At 42.8% G+C, this 12,882-nt stretch overlaps 1 protein-coding gene across 1 annotated transcript in view; it reads right to left on the bottom strand.

Annotated features, from left to right (window-relative positions):
* The window catches only part of KIAA0368 (KIAA0368 ortholog), a 76,660-nt gene that overhangs the window by 38,615 nt on the left and 25,163 nt on the right, over positions 1 to 12,882 (bottom strand). Inside the window, exons 10-19 of the mRNA XM_019554951.1 lie at positions 10,636 to 10,721; positions 10,232 to 10,310; positions 7,802 to 7,851; positions 7,171 to 7,237; positions 6,940 to 7,062; positions 5,664 to 5,767; positions 4,746 to 4,869; positions 3,554 to 3,634; positions 2,532 to 2,757; positions 1,854 to 1,945 (exon numbers count right to left, since the gene is read on the bottom strand). Of these exons, the coding sequence (XP_019410496.1) occupies positions 1,854 to 1,945; positions 2,532 to 2,757; positions 3,554 to 3,634; positions 4,746 to 4,869; positions 5,664 to 5,767; positions 6,940 to 7,062; positions 7,171 to 7,237; positions 7,802 to 7,851; positions 10,232 to 10,310; positions 10,636 to 10,721 (1,032 nt within the window). The remainder of the gene's footprint in view (positions 1 to 1,853; positions 1,946 to 2,531; positions 2,758 to 3,553; positions 3,635 to 4,745; positions 4,870 to 5,663; positions 5,768 to 6,939; positions 7,063 to 7,170; positions 7,238 to 7,801; positions 7,852 to 10,231; positions 10,311 to 10,635; positions 10,722 to 12,882) is intronic.

Raw genomic sequence — 12,882 nt, 5'->3', positions numbered from 1 at the left:
CTGGCTCGAAGTCTACTAATATAAGGAAAGTAAATGGCCTTAGTTCCTGCCTAAAAATAAGATCCAGCAAATCTGTACCCCAGCAGAAAATAAGTAATCAAAAAGAGAAAGAAGACTCAGTGTATATTAGATTCAGAACAGGTTTAGGAAATAAAAATGCTGGTAAATAATCTATTCTCTTACTAGCCAAGATAAACTTCCAATTAATGAGCAAATGGCAAATAGGACATCACTTTTGAATGCACTTCTGCCAATGGGTCTAAAAGGCCTGGAGTCAGAACATAACCAATCGTTAGCAAGCAAAAAATCACATAAACCATTTCTGAAAACTGGGCTCTTTCATATTAGGTACTCAATCTTTAAATCAATAATAAAGGTATTACATTCTGTACATTCATGAGGAAAGTTGGAGAGACACTTGCAATTATTATAAAATTCAAGTTTAAAGGAAGAAAAGAAAGGAAGAAAATTGCATTCCAGATAGATCATCCATCAAGGTAAAGGCACTGCAGTGCAGTCTCTGTAAAATGTTAACATGCCACTTGAGGGGATGTGTGAAAGAAGTTGAATTAAGAGAGAAGTTGGGAAGAACAAGTCTGGCCTTTGGAGATTATTCACCAGCATTTTTCAGTTGATTTGCTTTAGTCCTGTGACCTTTTCTGGAGACTAAACAAGTTCCAACCAAAGTGATTTAAAAAAGAATTAAAATTTAAAAGTGTTACTTCCCTTTCCCTAGCTGGTAAAAGCCATACAGTTTACACCCCAGATAAATGGATAGCCACAGATTTTTTCAGAAATGCCTTTAAGAAAAGTATTTATCTCCTGGGGCTTTGTTACATGTTAATGTTGGGTAGCTCCCAGACTTGGCAAATTAACACATGGGGCAGCTGGGCCCAGGGGCCCCCAGATGCCTAAGTTTCTCCCCAAGTGCCTGGGGGAACTTGGGGATGTCCCTCCTTCCCCAATGCCTGGGTATAGTATTGCCAGGAATATTATTATTCCTTAATTCTTTTTCTTTAATGAGACCCAGTTCTCATTCGCTCACTGGCCAGTTACAGTGGACAACAGAAGCAAATAACTTATTTGCATACCGTACACTGGAAATATGCAAATATGTCATTATATTACTTTATATTCAATTTTACTTTAATTGCTCACTGTAACTTGCCAGTGAGTGAGCAAGCGAGAACTGGGTCTCACAGCCACAGGTGAAACACCACAAGGGGGAAGAGGTCCTCTTCCCTACTGAAGACCAGCTCCTAGAGGGAGGAGGCCCCACAAGGGGGTTCTCAATCCTAGTCTTGCCCAACTTCCTAAAACATCTGCTCCTAGAGCTCTTAACCCCTGGATATTTTTATGTTAACACTTTTAAGTGGCTTAAAGCACTTGTTACATGGCTCAAAATTACACCACTTCAGGGCAGGATTGTCTTCTGATTTGCATAACCCAGTCCCTGTTCCATTAGTGAGGCCACACCCAACAGATGTGCTGCTCAAGTTGAAAGTGTGCCTGCAAACTAGCACTAAGCCAGTCAACATTTGTGTGGTGCGCAGTGTAAAGGTTTAACAAGACCCTTGGTGTTTATGGGAGGCTTCTCATGAAGGGAAAGACTGACTGAGTATACAGTGAGTACAGTTAAATGTGCAAATGAATGCAATAAAAAGAAATGAAAACTCTCATTCTCACTTCTTTCAGTGTCACTTTAAGGATTCCCTCTAACAAGTCAGTAAAAAAAAATTAGATGAGAATGTGACTAACTTGACAATGTGTTTTTGATTCAACACCCCTCCCTCCCAAAGAAATGTCAGATTTTGCTCATATGACCCAAAAACCTATACGTATATTCAACATACCTTTATCCAATCTATTTTATCTACAAATCTGGCAGCAAGTTTTTCTGGATACACCGAAACAACTTCTAGGAGGCAGTACATGACTGGCAAACCTACACAATAATTAGAGAGTCAGGTTATACAAGATAAAGTTCAATGTTTACCATTATATATTTACAATAAAGATAAAAAAACAAGTAGATGATGCCTTAATCAAGCAATGTAACATACAGATCCCAGATAACTGAGGCCATACTTAATTTCTGTCTCTTACAGACATCAGACAAGCAAAGTGTTAATACCAGAATGAGCATTTCCAACATGTTTTAAATAACACAAGTTATTTTTAACCAGTCTAATTTCCCCCCAAAATGTCACAAGTTGAATGAGAAGTTTGTTAAACAAAGGGAATAATTAGGTGACAAACATAATGAACATGAACCAACAGCCTGAAATGCTGACCTCCCATCTATGGATACTGCTAGAGCACCCGCACCCAGGCACCCCTTCACAATGGTGCAGCACAAGGCAACAAGCCTATACCATGAATTGGGTTAGAATGGCTCGGGTTAGTTTATAACGTAAACCTGGCTGTCAATGAAGCAAAGTTCAGGGTATTGAGTATAGCTGGCCAAAGCTCAACCGTAAGTTAAGAAAAGCCTTTTCTTCTTTTCTTGGCAGTGGCCTTGGGTTCCTCACCTCCAACACCAGATAACAGTTGCTGAAGGAGACCAATATATATCTGTACGGGGTTGGTTTCTCCACTTTTTGAGGAAGATGAAGAGGAGGATATGTGATTGCCAGACATTAGATTTCTAATGTAACGTCCAATTGCTGGAGCATGGTCTTGCATGTCAGCTAGGTTCTGAGAAGTTGGCACCACGCCTGCACTGTGAGCAAGACACATTCGCAGGTACAGGACTATCTAAACAAAGAAGAGAAAAATACAGGGCTAGAGATAGCTCAAAGAGTTGCAGGAAAATTATTCTGAAGTCTGAGCAGAAGAGAAAGCAAGAGGCTGTACACAACTCAACCAAGACAATACAGTTCACTTTTTAACTAAGTTTAAGGGGAAAAGCCATGCTACATTACTGAATATGCTCTATAATTTGTTAAAATACATTTTGGGACTACTTTCTGCAATACAAAGATCAGTCTGCAGGTGCAAACTCAACATTGACAACAGTAGTTCTGTTTATTCATAAGTCAAATTATCTACGTCAAATCCAAATAAGCATTTGAATTGGGGCAACCTGCATCTTTTTCCAAACAGCTGGGCACATATTGGACTCAAAACACAATTGCTAACAAGTGACCAGTTCTGAACTTGGACCACTGAGCCCCAGCTTCATCACTGACATCTGCTGTCCAGCTAGCTGCTACCAAGTTGGGAGAAAAATGTCTAGGGCAGACAGCTGCATTAGGAACACTGTTGGAAGGAGCTGTGAGGTTTGGATGGCAGGAGTACTTCAAAGACAGGGGCAAGGCCCTCTTCATAAACAATATTCCTTGAAATAGATAGGCTAGCCAGCTACTAACCTGCCCTGAATCTCCCTTTTTAAGGATACTGGTCGAGTCCACAGAATTCATTCAAGAAGTGAACCGAGATCTTACAAATCCCAGGTCTTACCCCCATAACCACTGCCTCCTCATGCTTTCCCTTAAGTTAAATAACAACACATAACAAGTTTGTCACTAGTGGAGTAAAGACAGGTATTTACCTCCCCAAATGTAGCAGGATTGAAAGGCAGGACTGCAGTTCCAGTCATATATTTAGCCGGTGTTTTCATTCGGTGAGAGGCCTAAACAAACAGGTGGAAAACTTAAAATGCTGCAGCTGGCTTATTTCCTTGAAATTCTGCTACAACCACTAACTGCATTACTACCTTTGTTTCTTTAATTTAATTTAATTTCAACTGTTGTATTATACATTTTGCCTTCAAATCAAAACAAAATGCCAAGAAAATTCCCCAGGTCTAACGCTCCCAGGCTGGTAGGGAGCCAATGGTCTGACAGCTGTGGCTCTGCAGCCCCCTGCACCATCCAGGAGCTACTGACAAGCTAAAAGCCTGGAAGCAAGAGCTCTCCAACTCCCAGGTCAGCTGGTTCTTTAAGATGTCCACCTCTCAGGGAGTCCAAGAAGCTCCTGCTCCATGGAAGGCCATCGGCTGGGGAGATAGAAGACCTGGCAAGAAATCTGCCTAGTTTCAAGTGGAAATGTATCAACAAGTTCCCATGCATTTTGTTTTGTGAATTGAGCTTGCATTGCCCTCCCCTAAATTGGCATTTTTAACTGAAAAATTTGTCAGAATTCTTTCAACCAGCTCTACACTTCACAATGCTCCAACAAGGTACTCAAGTATTAGCTTATCAGTGTACAACACATCTCTAAGCTTGGCTTTAGCAAAATACTGAAGAATATGTTTAACTTTAAATGCATGCTCAAATCCCACTGAAATCAAGCATGTCACACTCATCACTAAATCTGGGCCCCAATGAATCACAGGGCTGTTAAGCAAATAACCAAGATTAATCAGTAGATGACATCCTGGAGCACCAAGCTGAATGCCAGCCTCTGAACACTAAACCTCACTCTTAGATTCCAAGATCAGGAGTTATAATGTGCGTGCATGTACGAAGGGGAATATTTCTCATTTTTCACACTTTTGATGCAGACCCTGTCTAGGCTGAAGGACTCTCTGGATCCCTTGTGAGGTAATAAAATCATGGGAACCAAAGAAATTAAAAAAAAAAAAAAAATGATGGTGAAAAAAGGGTTAGAGTTTGGTCTTTACTAAGATTTCAGTTAATAATACTTTAACGGATGGACCCCTGCAATCGTTACTACGTAAGATAGTAAAAGCCACAGTCTAAATCCTGCCTTAGTGTATCACCTGAGCTGAAAGGCAGTACCTTGTCCTGAATGTAATGGACCATTTCTGGGAACGAAGGCATCTGTTTCCCAGCACTTTCCTTTTCATTTTTCCCAGGGAATGTTCTTAGTACGCGCTGTGCTTCTCCGTGCACCTCTTCACGTCTTTCAAAAGGGAAAATGAGAAACAGAAACCACTGATGTATCAGGTTACAATAAGCATGACTTAATGAAGAGCAAGAGGGAATTTTTCAGGAAGATGGGGGCAAAAGGAAGAGATTTTAGGGAAAGAGGTTTTCCTAAGTAAAGGTGCAGCTGAAGATATTTAATAACATTTTGATTCTAGGAGGAAGATGCCATTGTGATCAACCTTCTTTATTTACTTATTGTAACATCTTTGTTCTACCCAACATTATCACCTCCTCACCATGCTACACTATCCATCTTCAACTGCTGGTCTTCCTACTTCCCTGGAAGAAGAAGCTTTGTTTTTCCTTCTCTTCCTCTCCTCCCCCTCCCCCACATTCATTTTGAGTTTCTTATCCATTGCCAACATATGTAGAACATTAATCCCTAAGCGTTTAAGTAAAGCAGCTGCTCCTGAAACAACACTAATTCAGTCCAATGAAAAACATGCTACCTGCAACTGATTCACTACATGCTAGCTGAGTAGATCAAAGTGTGAGCAGTTTGAGTTTTCCTCTTTCAGTGCACTTTAAAAAAAAAAAGCAGCACCTAACCTCACCTTCTGCCATTTTACATTGTTAACTACATAAGATTATTTGTTCTCCTGTTCCTCTTTAGCTTGCTTGTGCTGCCTTTTAGCACTAAAACCCCAAGAAAGTCAGAGGTACCACTCTGCAAGACTGTCATTAATGCTACAGCACCATGTCCAAACCACTGCACTGAATTATTTTATTATAGCCTAAATGTGAAAGTTGACCCTTGCTGAAACTTACGGATCTCCAGCAGCCAGCAGGAGCAAGTATCGGGAAGGGATGTGATCTGGAGGAAACACTGTGCTGGCAAATTTCACAGCCACCTGACGTACTTGGACTTCAGGCTTTAAAAAAATAAAAATAAAACAAAGGTATCACTGAAGTGGGAATTTAAATGAATATAATTATAGTTCTTTTACACAAATGTGATCAGCCTTAACAGTATCTTTATCTGGGACAATACCGTGCCTCAATTACTTAGAAAAATAAAGACTACTATCCCCAGGGCCGTCCCCAGAGGGGTGGGGGGGATGAACTGAGGCAACTGCCCCAGGCCCTGCACTTTGGGGGGGGTCTCGCAAAGCTGGGCAGAGAGGCTGCAGCTGCAATTTAGGTCATCTGCCCAGCCAGCGGGCTGGATTACTCTTTGCTTGTTCCAGCCACCACCCATCCCACCACATCCGGTATGCCAGGACTTTTACTCCCCAATGCAAGTATGCCGTGGGACAGGGAGGGGGGGCCCCCAGGCAGGCTGCTTTGCCCCGAGCCCTGCTGGGATCGTCTCTGACTATCCTAAACTGATTTTTCCTGAAAAAGAAAAATGGGGGGGTACCCAAAAATATCACATTTTTTTTCTAACATTAAGCTCAACATGGATTATTAAATATGTGTAATCACACACAAACACACACACACACTTTTAGGACGCACAAACATTTGTCATAAAACCTCTTATCTGAGTATTTTCATACAAGCAGTTTTGAGAAGAGTAAAACAGTGCAGGACTAAAAAAAAAAAAAACTGAACCGCAAACAGGATCAGAATAGCCAGATATGAAAAGAACTAATGGTTCAACAAATCCCATCCTCTGTGCAACGACTGGAGAAATATGTTTTACGACCAGAGGGTTTTCATCTTAAAATGATATTGCCTTGAGGGCCAGAATTTTAGAATGCGTGGGCAAAATGGTCTTGTATTTGCCTGCCTAATGTATATAGTTACTTACAGTCACTGGAAATGCATACACCAGCACCTCTCTAATCACAGCAACTTCACATATGGAAGTAATTTTAAAAACCCAGGCCTGGGATTTGGAGAAGTGGGGGTTTATTATTCAAGTCACTAAACATTCTAAAGCGCTTCATTTCATTATACACAAGGCCTCTATGCAGCTCTACCAATGAGAGCATACTATGAGAGACAAGAATGTCTCTAACAAAACATAATAATGTTAAAGATACTATCAGTGTATGCCATTTAAAAAAAAAAAGATCTCATTTTGACTCCAATATAATACCTTTATTAGATATGAAGCCACAAGAGCTTCCATAAGCGTACGCTGTGCTCCTTCTAAACTACTATATGCACCAACCATCATAGACAAGGCTTCCTGAATAGCAAGTCTGGTATCAGGCTCTTCCTGTAATACAGAAACAAGAGAATTCCATTACTCTGATGTGTATCCCTCAAAAATTTAAGTATACTATCTAAAATATCAGCCTTTTCCCAGACCCAAACTATCCCCTACCTTGCACAAAGCTTCAAAGAACTGCTGCACAAGAGCTATGTCCTTCGTAAAGAGCTGAGGCATTCGGCTGAAACAGAAATCACATGGTGTAAGTATATATTTTTTTTAATTTAAAAATCAAGAATGAAACCAAAGCTGTGCTCTGCTATGCGTGTCACTCTTTACTTCTTACCTCAGCCTTCATACGCACTCTAAGAAGCCTGGTTTTCACAACCAAGCAATTTTTCTAACTAAGCAATTATTCTAACTAAGAATCTCTCAGTCTGGTTCAGAAATCCAAATGTTCTATAGAGAAAGCCAATCTGATAGCCAGCTTGGAGGTCAGTTTCTGAACACATGACCTGCTGACCTTCATGCACAGTGGCACGTGAGGTGCATTTATTTCTGGCACTCTCAAAAGCAGAACAATATTTGAAGTTCCACATATGGTTTCCTGAACTACTACTGGTAACTCCTAGCTTATCAATTGGCCCCCATTCATCATTTTACACCTCTAGAGATATCACAAGCTTCTGCATGGTGTTGTGAGCTACAAACTGCCATGTGGCATGAAGCTCTCATGCTGCCAAATTAACAAATTGCTTTGGAAAAGTTATCTGACATCCCATTACTTAAAATGTGCTTCAGTTACCTGGAGAGTTTTCCAACAGCTGAATATGCCATTGACAGCAGTTTGGGGTCCTTGAATTATAAAAAACAACAGAGTCAAATCAGCAGAAAGAGCCATGAGAGAGACGACATGCAGTCACATCTATCCCTTTATTATTACACTTGTACTTTATATCCTATCCCCAAGTCTCTTAAATAGGGTTTCAGGGAACCCATGAAAACAAAATAATTAAATCCTAGAGCAAAGCATCTTGTAACTGAAGAACAGATGGATTTTATTCTTCCTGCAGAAACAGAAAATTATAAGCAATGACACAAAAGTCCAGCTCTCTGGCCTCTACTAACTGTATTTTTCAAGGGAGAAAAAGCTGATGGGATTTGGCAGCTCTGTGAAACAGTATCCAAGTGGCAGAAACCCTCTGCTGATCCCAGATATCACTTTCAAAATCAGCCAAAATTTGTAATCCATCAGTTTCAGGACCACCAGGATAATGGTTGCTGCATTTTCTTGCATACAAATGCACAGCTTCCCCACCCGACTCCCCGCCCCCCAGCAGCTGGAAATTGAAGTGTGCATTGTAGGCAAAAAATACCATATTTCCTTGATATCAGCTAAGTCCCTCTTCCCCCTGTTAAGTGGTGGGGGAGAGAAAAAGCCCCATGGAATCGAGTATGAGGGGACAGGTTGGGGAGAGGGGGGGAAGCAACTACTGTGGCTCCAGGCCCAAACCCATGCTGCGCCAGAGCTGCAGCTGCTGTCTGCTTCCTTACTGTCTCTGCAGGCCCTACCTCTTCCCCCCCAAAGCTTGGGCCCCTACCTTCCTCTCCCTACCATCTTCTTCACCCCATCTTCCTCTCAGGAAACTTCTTCCCTCACCTCAGCCTTGGGCTCTCCCCTACCCCCCATGGCCTCCAACTCCTCTGCCCTCCTTCTCACCCCACTCCTTACCCTTGCTCTGGCACCAATAGGTTCCATTCCTGCTCCAGACCGGGGCACAAAGCACAGCCCCAGCCTGGCTTGTAGCTGGAAGGGAAGGGCAAGGGGGTGGTGGGTAGAGACTGCAAGGGGAGGGTGTGATAGGGAAAGGGGAGGCAGGGACCACAGACTGCAGGGGAGCAGAAGTGACCTGAGGGGGAGATTAAGGAAGGGGGAGGGGCACAGCCCAACTCTGAGGAGAGGCAGGTATGGAGAAGGGGAAGCATGAAGGGGAACAGGTGGCAAGGAACAAACATTCTGCACCCCACTACACTGCTTACACCACCACCTACCCTTACTGCCCCCTGCCCGCCTCTCCCTTTACTGCCTGCCCCCAACTTGTCCTACCAGACCCCCCTCACTGCCTCCCCCACTATTTGGCAGCCACCACTGCTTTCCCTGATGCAGTACTAGTGAAGACGAATTTAAGATGATCCTCCAATAATTAGATTTCATACATGGAAAATTATAACAAATTCATAAATATTCCATCTATAGAATAATTATTGGTGGGTCCTCTTAAATTCAGGGCTATCCTGGATTTGGGTAAATATGGTTCATGTAAATCTGCAGTGATCCACAAGGAGCAGAACAATGAGCAGGTTCTCTATCTGCTGCTACTCGGTTATTTACTTCAAAGATATTTTCTTCTTTCTGCATTTCAAAAAAAAGGTGTATATTATATTCTGGGGCAGTTCTATGTGAAAAACTACAGTGTCTTAATTCACTGCAGTGGTATGGCTCTTCCTGAATGCACTTTTGCCATACCCTTCACAAGGAAAGGTGAGACCCATACCTGCTAACACCAACTCAGATCAGTAGATCTCATTCCAGTACCCCACTGAAGTCACTATGCCAACCTGCACAAGGGGTTTGTTTTCCCCGGGTTCCTCCCATTCTCCTCATTCCTCTGCCCCTTGCCTTTTTTTTTTTTTTTGCTCTTCTCATCCTCTCCACTCAAATGCAAAAATTCTTTGAGATTAAAAATCTGAGCCTTAAAACAACTCTGAATGAAAGAGGTTGTCATTTATGAAAGCTTATGCCTCTCTGAAGCAGCTGGTCTCTAAAACAGTGGCTCTCAATCAGGGTGCCGCAAAAGCTTTTCAAGGGTGCCACTGTTGCAACTGGGCAAGACTGCCCCGTGCGCCTCATGCATAGCCAGACAGACCAGGAAGGTCTGTGTTATGAGCAGGCAGGAGCCCCTAATTTTGCTAAAGCCCTTCCTGGTCCAGCATGCTCCTCCCAAAACACACAAGTGAGACAGTTCTACCTGGCTGCAGCATTGCTCGCAGCTTTGCCCCGATTAAGAACTACTGATGTAACTTGAGGCTGCACAACAGTGGTTCTCAACGGGGGTGCAGTCAAATTAAGAAACAGACATGAAAAGTATGATTTGAACTGATATGCCTCTTCTACAACTCTTTGTCAGCTTCTACTAGTCAAATTAAGCAACCTTACAGCAACCTTTCAACTCACCTCTTTGTATTCATTGATCAGTTTTGTAAGACCGTTTAAAAGCATTGGGCCAAGCGGCTTTATTTTACTCTCTGGACAACTGGAATAAAAAACAAAAGAAAACAAAATTGTGTTAATGTATATTTTGCACCCCTTATAAACCCCACTGCCAGAAATTCAGAGTCTCTACAACTGTGTTATGTAAATGGCCCACATTCGCACATCCTTTCTGTTCTGCTGGAATTGCTGCTCAACAGATAAAAAAGTATAAAATACTGCATTTTCTCAAATTAATCTTGGAAAAAGATTCTTACGGACCCATTTACAATACTTTGTCCTTTCATATTTACCAAGCAAAACTGTCTCTGTGCCAGATGTTTGAAATAATAATGCCCTTACTACCATAAACCACCAAAACGACTTACATTATACAAATATGATGCACAAACTGCAAGGACAGAGTTCTCAGTTTTGCATTTGTATTTGCGCCAAAGAGTCCATCATACACCACCTGGCAGAAAGGAAGAGAAGATCAGATATAGTGACCATTTAATTTTTAAATATTATTTGGTCACCCTTCCTTCTCTAAGCATTGTTAATCATTAATTTAAGTTCCAACTCTTACTGAAGCCTTGAAGGAATTGGATCACACCCCATTTACCCACATTCAAGACGACTTCAAAGTTAAGATTACCACGGACAGAATCTACCATATTTACTCAAATATACGATAACCCTGAATGTAACATGACTGGCCAATAATAAGATTCTATATATAGAAAATGTATTAATTTATTATAATTTTCCAGATATAGAATCTAATTATTGGAAATATGCCTTAAATTCCCCCTCCCACTGCTATGGCTGAGAAACCAAATCTGGAGGGGTAGGGAGGTCAAGTAGCCATCCTGCCCTCTGTACCTCCAACTTCTTCCCCCTGCAGAACCCTCCCACCCCTTGCTGTCAGGCCCTGCTCCTCCTGAGCACATGGAAGTAAAGGGCAAATTTTAAAAAACTGACTTTTAAATAAAAACCATGCTTGTAATAATTTGCACATAAGCAAATTATTTTGAGTACCCACAGACTTAGTTCATCCAGAATTACTGCATTTTACTTTTTTTTTTTTTTTTTTTTTTAAAATGCTGCAAGTTTTAGCACAGGTACTCCACAAACACACATTTAAGCAGCACTTTTGTACTTACTTATAAATAGTACAAGCTATGCATAATGTTAGTTCAAAGCCAGAAAGCTCATGATTTACTATATAGTTCATTGGCCTGGGCCCCACCATAGTCAACAATGTTTCAAGCCATGGTGACCCCACAGCTCAGGACTGGTCAGTATGTGTGCATACACCAGATAGCCCACACCAAAGATACATGTGCTAGTCAGCCCCCCATTCATGACTGGAACAAAGTGTTCTTGTCACGAGTTCTAGCAGCATTTCTCAACCGGTATGCTGTGGCATTTTGGGCTGGAGCCACGCCCCCTGCCTGCTGCTGCTGCAGACAGACGGGGGATATGGCTCCAGTCAGCGATTCAAACACTGTGCCATCTGCTTCCTGCCGCTTGCTACCCCCACCTCGCCAGTCTGCAGCATTCAGTCGTTTGCCACCCAAACCACCCCGCTGCTCCATAGCATTTGGCTGCTCGTTCGCCCCCCCACACCATCCTTGGTCAGTGTGCCGTGGGAGGCCATGTAAGCGTACCACAGAGTAAAAAAGGTTGGGAAACGCTACTCTAAAGACATATATGCAGATGAGGTGCAGGGCAACCTGGTCCAGCTCTACTTCAGAGGGTGGAGACACACTAACCATACGCAACAGGCTGAAAGGGAGCAACAGACAGTAAATGTCTGGAGCCCCGTTTGGTAATGTTTGCCAGATACTTTAAGGCTGGCGAAGAAAGAGGAATCACTGAAAGTGGGAAAGAAAGGCACAGCTCAGCTGTGTGAGTGATGAATTTTTGCCCAAAATGGGCCATGTGTTTTATGGTCATGTTCAGTGTTGGCTGTATTTAATCAGTTGGTTTCTATTACTGAGCCCATGCTGCTTTTGGCAGCAGTTTAATGATTGACAAAGTATTTAATGAGGTTTCCTCGCATGTGAACGTTAAGATGAGGAGCTTTCTTCCCCATGCTGGCTGAGGGAAAGCGTTGTCTTATATTTGAATAAATATGGTAATTATTGGAAGATCATCTTAAATTCATCCCCTCTACCACTGTAGAGGGGAAAGGAGACCTCCACCTCTTGCCCTGTCTGCCCTCCCTCACCAGCTACTTGCTCCTCCCCAGTGTCCACCCCCTACATCCCATGTGCCCCCATCACCCCAGTGCTTGCTCCTCTGCTTCAACCACTTGCCTTTCCTTTCCTCCCAGGCCACTTATCCCATATGGTGGCTCTAGTCTCGCTCCGGCCAGGGGCACAGAGCATACACTAGATCTGGCTCTGGCCTGGCCCAAGCATCAGCAACACCAGCAGCACTTGCCTTGGTCTTGGGCAGGCAGTGGCTGCAGCCTGGGTCAGGGCTAGAGCTGGAACCTTAGCAGCTCCACCACACTCCCGCACTACACAGTCTCCCCAGCACTCTCCCTCCAGCAAGAGCTGCCCCTGCCCTGGCTTCGGGCAGACAGTGCTGCCAGTTCTGGGGCCAGAGCTGTAGCAACTGCCTGC

This window comes from Crocodylus porosus, unplaced genomic scaffold, assembly GCF_001723895.1.
Source record: "Crocodylus porosus isolate Cpor-Errol unplaced genomic scaffold, CroPor_comp1, whole genome shotgun sequence".
NCBI lineage: Eukaryota > Metazoa > Chordata > Crocodylia > Crocodylidae > Crocodylus > Crocodylus porosus.
Note: the sequence above shows the minus strand (reverse complement) of the source record. Positions and strands in the feature narration are given on the sequence as shown.